Genomic DNA, 12277 nt, shown 5'->3' with positions numbered 1-12277 from the left:
AAGAAAAGGTGGATGGTAATAAATTAAATCCTTAACATAGAACAGGCAAAGATAAATGAGTGAAATTGGATCTAAGTACATATGCATACACTGTGCTTGCATGGTGAGAGCTAAAGTAGATTGGACAATTGCCTGTACTTTCTAAAGGGGCAGCTTGGGGCGCCTGGGTGGCTTAGTCGGTTAAGCGTCCGACTTTCGCTTAGGTCATGATCTCACGGTTCGTGGGTTCGAGCCCCGCGTCAGGCTCTGTGCTGACTGCCAGCTCAGAGCCTGGAGCCTGTTTCAGAGTCTGTGACTCCCTCTCTCTCTGACCCTCTCCTGCTCACGCTGTCTCTCTCTCTCTCTCCTAGAAATAAATGAAACATTTAAAAAAAAAAAAAAAATTAAAAAAAAAAAATAAAATAAAATAAAGGGGCAGCTGCCTCTCAGATCCATGAAAATATATTGCTACATATTCTAATTTTCACAAGAAACACCAAGTTTGGATTCTTACATAGAATCTGCTAATTTTGAATTGTGGATAAATTATTTAAATATTTTTTAATTTGTAAAATTTATTTAATACAATATAAATAGTATAATGAATAAAGTTTACTTAGATAAATGTGTTTCCTATAAATAGTGAAGGTTCATAGGTAAATAATAAAATATGATAATATATTAGGTACTCCCTGAAACTCCATAAATTCTACAGAAAATAAATAATACTTAACAAATTACCTGTTCAAAACAATGAGAATGGGGTGCCTGGGTTGCTCGGTCAGTTAAGCGTCTGGCTTCTGCTCAGGTCATGATCTCACAGTTTGTGGGTTCGAGACCACGTCAGCCTCTGTGCTGATAGGTAGCTCAGAGCCTGGAACCTGTCTTCGGACTCTGTGTCTCCCTCTCCTGTGCTCGCTCTCTCTGTCTCTGTCTCTGTCTCTCTCTCTCTGTTTCTCTCTCGCTCTCTCTCAAAATAAATAAAACATTTAAAAAAATTAAAAAACAAAAACAAAACAAAATACAATGAGTCTAAAATGAAAAAGAATTTTATTTTTTTTTGAAAAAGAATTTTAAACAGCTACAAAGCTAAAATCTCAAACCACTTGAAAATTAACAATAAGTGAACAAAAATTAAAAAGAACAAACCTTCCTAAACTATTTTTAGAACAAAAGAAGAAATAAAAACTAAAAGTATATTCTATTCAGAAAATAAAGCTAAATAACTATAAGTAAATTGTTCTCAAAACTTTATTTTTAAAAATGTGAATTTTTAAAGTCTATTTAATGATTAAATTAAAATAAGGAACCATGTACCCATCTCAATAGATAAAATAATAAGACCTTTTGAAAGCTATTAAAGTTTAAATTACAACAAAGGAAAAATACATACTTCAAAATTTATAAATTCATAGAATTGATTAAAGGGGGAAAAATCTCAATTTTTCAAAAGCACCTAAACAAAAACAAACTTTTAGCAATTTGGTTTAATAGTATGGGATGCATAAATAGTTACATTAAAAAAGAGAAAGTGTATACCAAATAAGGAAAATGTTCACAAGTATAAGTAGATAATAAATACAACTCTATAATGATTATTTTCAAAAATCTTAAGAAATGAATTATTGTCAAGGAAAACATCCCATCATTAAAATTGACTCAAGAAAAACAATTATAATTGCCTTTCAAATATAACAAAAAATATTCTTTATAAACAAATTAATCAAAGTTATTTCTTCTTTTCTTCATTCCTTTCAGGAAAGATTAGGGCAAATGATTAAAACATTTCATAAAAGTTATGAAATTACTGTTTTAAGCTAGAATACCCTACCAAACAAATCTAACAATGATACCACACACAAAAAGAAAACATTATCCTATATCACTTATGAATATGGATATATCCCCAAATCCTAAAATATATACATTTATATTTGACCCATCAGCATATTAAAATATAATCAAGTATTGCCAAATAGGATTTATTTCAGAAATAGAGTAATTATTTAACATGAGGAAATTGTATTACTCCTTGTTTTAGAAGATTAATTAAAAAAGGTAAAATGCATATAATGATCATAAAAAATCACCAGAAATAAGTGTCATTTGAGATCAAATTGGGAAAGAGTATCAACAGCCACATGTGTTTGAGTCTTCCCATGACTCATCCCCCAAATGATAAAACCACCTACAAATACAAATAACATCACATCTGACCAGAGAGAATCCCACACAGAGATATCTATATTTTTCAAGTCATCTATAAGTATATATATATATACATAGATATATATATGTATATATAAGTATATATATACACTGATATAGTATATATATATACAGACATACATATATATGGGTGCAAAGTGAGGAGAAGAAAGACTTAAATGGCTCCATAAGAAGGATGAAAGCAGAGATATGCATGAAGCAGAGCCATAACCCTCAGAAAGAGAAAATTTAACTTACCAAGTGTTAATGTGCAGAACACAACCCCAGAACTTGGCAAACCACAGCACTAGCTATGGGCACGACTAATGGTAAGTGTGCCAGAGCAGTAACCTCAGGGAAGCACTGCCTCTGGAGAAGGGAATATAGACAAGACACATGCTCCTTGGATGCATTTTAATGAAGGTAAAGTGAGGGCAGTAAGTGAGGAAAATTAAGAATCCTATAGAAACTAAGCAGAAACAACACATACCAACCCCCACCCCACCCTGCAAAAAATTCCTCCATTAAATAAACAATAATACACTGACAGAAGTTCTATTGAGCTACGAACTTTGTTTAAAAATTATCCAGGAAAATAAAAATAATTGGACATTTTATTAAAACTAGTCTAAGAAAAGAAAGTATAACAATATTTTTTGGCTTATCAAAGTTTTTCTCACATAGACAACTACAAAGAGAAATGAAATTGTGTTGTTAAACTCCAAATCAAATGTCTCACAAACATTTAAAGTTGTTGGGGTTTTTTGTTTTTGTTTTTTTTTGTTTGTTTGTTTGTTTTTAAGAAAAATAAACAGGAGCCCCTGGGTGGCTCAGTTGGTTAAGCATTTGACTCTTGATCTTAGCTCAGGTCACAGTCACACACTTAGTGGGATGGAGCACTGAGTAAGGCTCTATTCTGAAAGCATGGAGCTTGCTTAGGATTGATTCTCTCTCTCTCTCTCTTTCCTTCCCTCTCTTTCCCTCTCTCTCATTCGTTCTGTTCCTCCTCCACTTGTGATTGTACACTAAATAAATAAATAAATAAATAAATAAATAAATAAACAGAATCAGAAATTCAAAAACTAAACAATAAAGTGTCCAAAATGACAAAGAAATGCAACAACTTCTGGGTATATACTAAAAAGCAATATAAAAGACAAAAATCTTTTTTAACATAAATTAAAAGTTGCTCAAATAAATAAAACATTAAAAATTTTTAAAAACGAGAGAGAGAAGGGGCGCCTGGGTGGCTCAGTCGGTTAAGCGTCCGACTTCGGCTCAGGTCATGTTCTCACGGTTCATGGGTTCTAGCCCCAGGTCGGCCTCTGTGCCGACAGATAGCTCAGAACCTGGAGCCTGCTTCAGATTCTGTGTCTTCCTCTCTGTCTGACCCTCCCTGCTCACGCTGTCTCTCTCTCTCAGAAATAAATAAAACATAAAAAAAAAATGTTTAAAGTTGCTCAAAGGAGAATAGATTATATGACATTGAAGTAAGACACATAAAAGAAGAGGATGAAAATAAAATAAAGAAGTAAAAAGGTTCAGAGTGAATGGACCAAATAAAAAACAGGCCAAAAGGATATGGAGATATATTTGATGTTTCTAAAGAAGAAAAACAACCAAATGAAACCATACTGAAGGGTATTTTCTAAGGAAACTTTCTATGGGGAAAAAAAAAAGAAACTTTAAATTTAAATATACTTAATATTCCTAGAAAAGCTGAACCAGGAGAGTCAACTCAGAGATTTATCTTAGTAAAATTATTAGACTTAAAAGGCAGAGAAAAAAAGTCTCCAGGCAAAAAGACCAAATTACTTTAAATGGTAATGAAATTAAACTACTATCAGATTTCTCAGCAGCAACACACAAAGCAAGACAACACTGGTGAAACACCTTCAAGCATTTCAACAAAGGAAGTATAAGCCAAGGATTCTGTGTCCATCTAAGCTCCCCTTCATGGCTATGGGGAAAAGTAGTTTTAAATATATAAACACTAAGAGAAAAGTGAAGAGTTGAGCCTGTCCTGATGAAACTACTAGACTGTGGTTTTTATTCAACTAGTAGTGACAATTTGATATATTTAATTGATATTAAGACAAAGTTAGAAACATAGGTTAAATAATAATATGAAATCATCATAGGTTCTCAAAATGAAGTGATGGGATTAAATAATAGGAGGAAAGGGGAAAGTAAGGGGAAATAGAATATCATTATTAACTGTAATGTAGGCAATACATGAAAGTCACATATTGCATTTAAAACTGAAAAGTCAGAGTAAAAGGTTCCTATATTAACAAACATAGAATAATTTTATAATAAGGTCTCAATAAATAATTTTAACACTAAAATTTAAGAGTTAAAAGGGCTCTTATATTACCACTTAATCCATTTATGGTACAGAAGAGTAATCTTCAAATTATGAAAATTTGACCACTTACTCGAATACTCAGATGCCTTGTATCTTTAGCTGAAGATGAAAGACAACAACATTCTTCTTTCTTTCCATCACCTTTCTTTTCTTCTCCTTCAGAAATCTTTCACTTCTGGTTTCTCGCAAGCAAACTTAGGAATTTTTGCACTAAAACACTATTTGAACACCAACGAATATAAAATAATATTTAAGCAAACTTTAAAGAAATTTTAAAAATCTATGATTAGTCCATTCCTTTGAAGAGCAAGAGAAGGAAATGTGTAATTTAAGAAGTTGCATATGCAGAGGAAGACCTAATATATGTGCCAAAACTCTTCAATAACTATTTTCCTTCCATTTTATGCAAAAAATCTTTAAATTGGGAAAAATAAGGGGAAAAGAATCTCAAGGAAACTGAAGCTCATTGTATGTACTTTTTTCATGATTATAATATTTTATTTTTTTAATAGTTTATTGTCATGTTGGTTTCCATACAACACCCAGTGCTCATCCCCACAAGTTCCCTCCTCCATGCCCATCACCCCCCTTCCCCTCTCCCCCATACCCATCAGTCCTCAGTTTTTTCTCAACATTCAAGAGTCTTTCATGGTTTGCCTCCCTTCTTCTCCCCCCGTTTACCCCCTTCTTCTCCTCTATGGTCCTCCATTAAGTTCCTCCTAATCCGATATACTTTTAATGAATTCAAATTTCCAGGTTCAAGTGAATGATATCCTAGGGGAATGAATGCATTTTCTGAAGTGACTTACGAGTTACTCTGGATGATATGTACAAAACATGAAAAAGAAGAATGTTACACAGTTGGAGACTGGCATATTCAAAATTACAAAAAAAAAAAAAAAAAATCATTCTGCCCAAGTAGTGACTTTGATTTTATTCTCTGAAAAAAGTATAGGATGGAATATTGATCTGATGTGTTATAGGTGATAAAATAAGTAAGCAGTTCATTTTCATTTTTGATAGCATGAGCTATCATTAGAAGATGAAAATCTGATTACACGTGTATTTTGAGTTTAATAGTGCCTTTTATAGAGAAGCCTAGTTGGATGACACTATAATAAAAGATAATTGTGGGTGACTACAAAACCATTTCTGTAATGTTAACTATCAGCTACCATCAAAGTTGGAAGAACTTTAGAGACAAATTTCAATGATTGGGATTTGCCCAGGTATTTTTCATCAAACTTTTACTAGCAATGTTGGTGAAGAATTAAAAGCCTGCTTCTCAAACTTCCAAATGAATTAAGGCTAGCAGAAAAAGTTGATATAAAGATTGATATGTATCAATTCAAAATATTTCCAATAGATGTGAAGGACCAAAGAACCAAAATGAAACTGATGATAGACAAATACAAAAACCAACATTTTGCTTCAAAATCAATGACTATGAGAACTTCTAGATTGATAGTGTTTCATTTAGAAATATGTTTTAAATGTATTTGACAGTAATTTTAGTTTAAGGCAATGTTGTACTTTACCTAGTAAAAATGATCCAAGCTCTAATTTTATTTTCAGAAACCGTATTACTCATATCAATTGAGGAAACATTGATTAATTACATTATGTTTGTAAGAAAATGATCAGTATTTTGAGGGATCTAGAAACTGTATCTTAAGAAGAGTTAAAATAATATTTCCAATTGAAGAATAAAATAGTACTCAAGTACTTGAAAGATTAGGTAGATCTATTCAGGTATATAATGTGATGTATAGATGACAACACTAAGACACTTAATAGAAGATACATAGAGGAGCAGATATCAATTCATTATATAATGAAAGCTTTATATTAATTAAAATATGTCAAATATAAATTGTTCCTCTTGAAAAATGCGATTGGATTTATAATATTAAAAGAAGAATGTATTTGGAACATATACATGGCACTAGATATATACCAAGCATTAAATAAATATGTAACTATTACTACCATTAATATAATGTGCCTAGCATTATGGTCAAGCATAAATTAGATGATTATTTGTGATATATGACCATGACTTTTAGCTTAAATTTAGAACAAATGTTCTCCAAACTCTCTAAGTTTATGCTTCTAAGATTCAATTACTGTATGCCTTATCACCCGTGCCCCCTTGTAATGTCCACCCATCTCCTTTCCAAGACTTGAAATAATACAAAATTTCCCTCTCCTTACAATGAAAACATTTTGACTGTGTAATTAGAATATTTTGAAAATAATTTTTATATTCCAGTTTTAATACTAGTTCTTACCAAAATTTGAATAATTATTTGTTCATTAAATATTTGACATATATTAATATTTTGTAATATATTGAACGTACTATAGTAGACTCCTGATTACCTTAGTTATGAAAAGTAACATAAATATAAACATGTTAATAAACCAATAACCTTATTTAATTATTGAGGTAATTATTCTTTAAGATATTAATCTTTTATTACTGCTATAAAACTTAGTACATTTTTATATTACTATTTTCTTTTTATTCTGTAAAAATCTCTCTGTGTTGGGAATGCTAAGGAATAGAAGGGACATAAGAATTGGATAATAAGCATCCAGTGAATGCTTTATAAACATTTTTATTCATTTATATATGAAGCAAGTTTTTATTGATCCTGAATCTATGCCAGATAAATATGGTAGATACAAAGAATATGTCAAATAAAAAATAAATAAATAAAAACTAGTCATGGAGCTTGCAGTCTAGTATAAAAGTCAGACATTATTCCAAGAATCACACAAATATTTGTAAAATTACAACTGTCACAACTGCTAGAGAAGTGAGGTAGACAAGCTTCTGATAGTATAAATAACAAGGATCATTAATCTAATCAAAGGGGGTCATGGATAGCTTCTCTGAGGAAGTGATAATTGAGTTGATTTATGAATATGAATATGAATTTACTTGAAGAATTTTCAGGAAGGCCAATACATTCAGTGGAAAAAGCATGTACAAAGACCATGCATCAGGAAAAAGTGCTGGAAAGAAAAATGGTCCAGTATATATATGTTGATGTAGGTTGGGGATAATCTATCTAAAGATGTATTGGTTATGTTAAAGATTTGAATCCTTTTCCTCAGAGCAATGTAAATGTATTGAAAATCTTTAAACTGTGCAAGGGACAGAATTAGATTTGCTCAACAGAAAGATTACTTTGACTGCATTAGGGAGATAAGAGAAAAGAAAAGGTAATTTTCAGATAGACCCATAAGTCCATAAAAGCAATGATGAGAGCTGGCAATAGTAGAGAAGTGGATGCATATTCGGATTCCCGAGAGGTAGAATCAATAGTTACACATAAGATAAGAGGTGTAAGATTGAAAAAGATGATGAGACCACCAAGATTTAAGACATATATGAAAAGATATTCATTGAAGCAGGAGACACTGAGAGAGGACTGGTTAGAGTTGAACCTCATGAGTATGGTCTTGGCCATGTTAAGTCTGAGGTATTTTTGAGACTTCTAACAGAAGTATCAATTATGTAGTTACATAAATAAGTCTGGACTCCAGACCTCAGATCTATATCTAGAAATATAAATTTGTAAATCTGATGTATGAATGGAGACAATGGAAGTAATGGATATAAATGGGATTGCCTAGGTGGAAGATCAAATGGGAGAAGTCTGTAAAGCCCAAGTCCACAGGAATGCCAACATAAGCTTAAAAAATAAAATGAAAAAGAAGCTTACATCATTTCATGAAATCCAAGGAAAAGAGTGTTTATAATGGAGAAAGCAGTCATCACTGTCAAATGTTGTAAAGAAACCTAAGCAGATGAACACTAAATTGTATCCATTTGACTCAGTAATGCAAAAATTAAGAAGTGCTGTGTCCCATTAGCAAACTAGGTACAAAAGAATCTTCCCAGACTTACTAGGAGATTTGGAAATAGGGACAAATATTTAAAGAAAATTGATAGTGAAAAGGGGAGAGGGAAAAACATAATAACTGAGATTCAGAAGTCAGAGAGAGAACAGGCTTTCCTCATTTTTTGTTGATTTTTTATGCAAAGTGTTACAGAATCTTTTCATAAGAAATTTACAGTTGATAGGATGATGTTTAATATATAAAAGACAGGAGTTTAAATATCTGAAAGAGGGGATTGGTTGATAAGTTTACTAATGGAGGGTTGATTTTTTGGAAGGAAGACAGCTCTTTATTGTAAATATAGGTTACATAGAATAGGCTGGGGGCAGGATATATGCTGAGTGGTGGAAATAAGCCTGGGTTTTAACAGAGATGGGAAAATGTGTGCATATGTTATGTTGTGTCTGTATATAAATGTATTTGTGCAGTTTGAAAAGCCCATCATATGATTCTGATATGACCTCCACAGGAAGACTGGGAATTTCTCCTTGAAAACAGAATAGCCAAGTGTTAAAAGCAGACCAGAATTTAGGAAGTTGGTTCTCCATAGAAATATGAGAAATAATTATTATATTTACTAAATACTTTAGCACATACAATATAATAAAGTTTCCTTTTTCAAAAAGAAAATGCACATTATTCCCTAGATACCTTTTTTCCATTATAGAAATTCACTTTGTGAAAGTTATCTATTAGTAGAATTAGTATGTGACCATTCCAATTCATAATCATTTAAGTGTTAACATTTAATTATTTATCAGAAAAATATTAATGAACATTTAGAAGTAGTCAACTTGTTGTCAGTAAGTTCTTCCATAGGTGAGCTTTTCTGACTGCGATTGAGTCATAAAATGCTTAACCCACTAGTATATCAATTACTAAATTACTGATCCATCGTACTGTAATGTTCTGAAAAAGTAAAGGCAACTTCTGAAAGCCTAATTGAATTTTAGAGAGATGTTTATTACCATTAGGATATAGATATAGGAATCCACTCACAATAGTCACACTAAATATAGTTACATTCATTTCACAAATAGATAAACTGAAGCTAGGAAAAGATAAAACTAAAGAAATAAGGATCCAGGTTAGATTTTAAATCTGAAAGACCAAATTCCTATTATGTACCTATAGGAAATAGATAAATGAGGGGCTCTTGGGTGACTCAGTCATTTAAGCGTCCAACTCTTGATCTCAGCTCAGGTCTTGATCTCAGGGTTGTGAATTCAAGCCCCACATTGGGCTCCACGCTGAGTGTGATACCTACCTAAAAATACATACATACATACATACATGAACCTGAAAGCAATATTAATTATTTCTCTGAAAGTTTATTTTCAGATATGTTATTAAGTTTAATACCTCTCTGTTAATAATTATAAACTCATGCTGTGTATACTAATATGGCCTTGTTGCAATATAAATAGCACAATAAAAAACCCACAAAATTTATGACTCTCTTAAGATAAAACTTGTCCTAAAACCAGTTACTTTACCCACCTACCGTATGTATCATTTGGAAAATGAAAGATTTTTTGCAATAAGGTAAGTAGTTATGAGCACTGATCGAAGTAAGAAGAACCTAGCATTAGTACTAACCACTATACTTATTAATAATGAGAACTAAACAAGTTATTTAATTCTTGTGATTTCTCTACAAAATGGATGGGAAAACACATAATTCATGACATATTGTAAGGTTCAAATAAGAAAATTTGTTTAAATACTTAGCACTGGGCTTAGCAACAAATGTATATACACTGATATATATGTACAAATGTATGCATATATGTACATATATATATACACACACACAAACACACATGATTCTGACATTTATATAGAATATTTTTGAGGCCATTATTACTTCAAAGACTAGATTTTTTTGAGCCGGTTTAGCATTCCATTTGGTATGTTACTTTACATGTTTTTGTTTTGTTTTGTTTTGTTTTGTTTTGTTTTGTTTTGTTTTATCTTGTTCTGTTCTGTTTGGTGTCCAAAAGCAATAAAACTAGTTTCAGTCTTCCTTCATAAAACAATAAGAAGAAAAATAATAGTAAAATGTTCAACACACAATTTAGTATTATTTTTATTTGTCAGGAAGGAGCTTCCCACAGCTTTAATCACAGCCATGGATCATTATTTCAAAGAAAACACATCTTCTGGATATTTAAATATGTGTTCCATAAGTCATTTGTTCTATGCTCTCCCTACAATAATTGCTATGTGCTTCAAATAAGTAAAATAGCATGTACTACCGTTTTTAACGCTACCACTGAGAATCTAAGGAGATACACATTGAAAAGAAGAGTTGTTACTCCAAGAAGAATTATGTCTCCGTAATCTTTTAAGTTTTCATTAAAATATTCCTGAGGTTTATAGAATAAAATCATGGTAGAGACTTTTCGCAAATGACAGTATAACTTAGTGGTATATGGATGTTCTAACTGTAATACATTTAGAGCTCAATAATATAAATTTTGATGCAGATAAATCTAAATGAAGAGTAAATGCTCTGTTGAGGGTTTTTTTTAATAACCTATATAATAATTTACATCTTAAGAAATTAATAAATATCTTGGGAACATTTTCTCAGAAAGAATTCCTTAGAATAAGTTTTGCCTTTGTTACTGTGTTAATGATGGCTTTGATAAAAAGACCCACGGAAAAAAGACAATTTCCTTCAGGTGTTATCTGTGTTTGAAATATTCTTCACTGATTTCACATGCACTGATAATATGAACAAGGTCATTTATCTGACTCTGGTGGGGCAAGATTTGTAGTGAGAAATGCAAAATTTACACAGAGTTCTCCTCGAAGAAATATCTGCAGTGTTTTTCAGTTTATATAAAAAGACTAAAGATGTTGCCTGAAGTATCTATTTTCTTTTTCTTCAGGCAAGCTGAAGCACCACAAATCAAATTGTTTTCCACATTATTAATTTATTATTTTCTCTTTTCAATTTCTCAGAGAGCTGACATTGGGATTTCTGCTTTAACCATCACCCCAGATCGTGAGAATGTGGTGGACTTTACAACACGCTACATGGACTACTCAGTAGGGGTACTACTTCGAAGGGCTGAAAAGACAGTGGATATGTTTGCCTGTCTTGCACCATTTGATCTCTCTTTATGGGCCTGCATTGCTGGCACTGTTCTTCTGGTGGGTCTTCTGGTCTACCTCCTAAATTGGCTTAATCCCCCAAGATTACAAATGGGATCAATGACATCTACTACTCTCTACAACTCCATGTGGTTCGTCTATGGATCCTTTGTACAGCAAGGTAAGGAGAAAAAAAACATTTTGGTACGAAAAGAGGATATGTTTCAAATGCCATGAATCAGTTAAGAATGTTCAGTATCTGACATCAATAAGTGTTCTAAAGGGTCTTCACAGCAATGCTCAGAAAAGAACATTTCCAACGCTTTCCTCGAGGATCTCAAACACAGCAGGTGTCCTGCAAAAATGGTTCATTATCTTTTGATGTAGGTTCAATTTCATCAACAAAGCCAGAAATGAATGTCAGAGGTGAGGTTCACAAGAAACTCAAGATCAGATTTCCCTTCTTTCCCCCCTAATTTTTTTTCCTGTCTCTGACATTCTGAGAAATAGCCTTATGAAGATGAAACAATTTACTACCAGAGCAGATACTATTTAATTATTTACATATGTAAGACATGTTAGGACTTGTTCTTTGTTCAGAGACATTATTTAATGTATTAAAAATATTCATTGACAATGAAAAATTTTGATTAAGATTCTGTTAAGCAATTTTGTTTTATCTTTCATCTTAGTATGTAATCTTTACCA

At 31.8% G+C, this 12277-nt stretch overlaps 1 protein-coding gene across 1 annotated transcript in view; it reads left to right on the top strand.

Moving 5' to 3' along the window:
• GRID2 (glutamate ionotropic receptor delta type subunit 2) overlaps positions 1-12277 on the top strand; it is a 364262-nt gene that overhangs the window by 62299 nt on the left and 289686 nt on the right. The window contains exon 4 of the mRNA XM_039241280.1: positions 11438-11750. Within this exon, the coding sequence (XP_039097211.1) occupies positions 11438-11750 (313 nt within the window). The remainder of the gene's footprint in view (positions 1-11437; positions 11751-12277) is intronic.

Source organism: Hyaena hyaena, unplaced genomic scaffold (assembly GCF_003009895.1).
Source record: "Hyaena hyaena isolate Hyena2069 unplaced genomic scaffold, ASM300989v1 scaffold_191, whole genome shotgun sequence".
Taxonomy (NCBI): Eukaryota; Metazoa; Chordata; class Mammalia; order Carnivora; family Hyaenidae; genus Hyaena; species Hyaena hyaena.
Note: the sequence above shows the minus strand (reverse complement) of the source record. Positions and strands in the feature narration are given on the sequence as shown.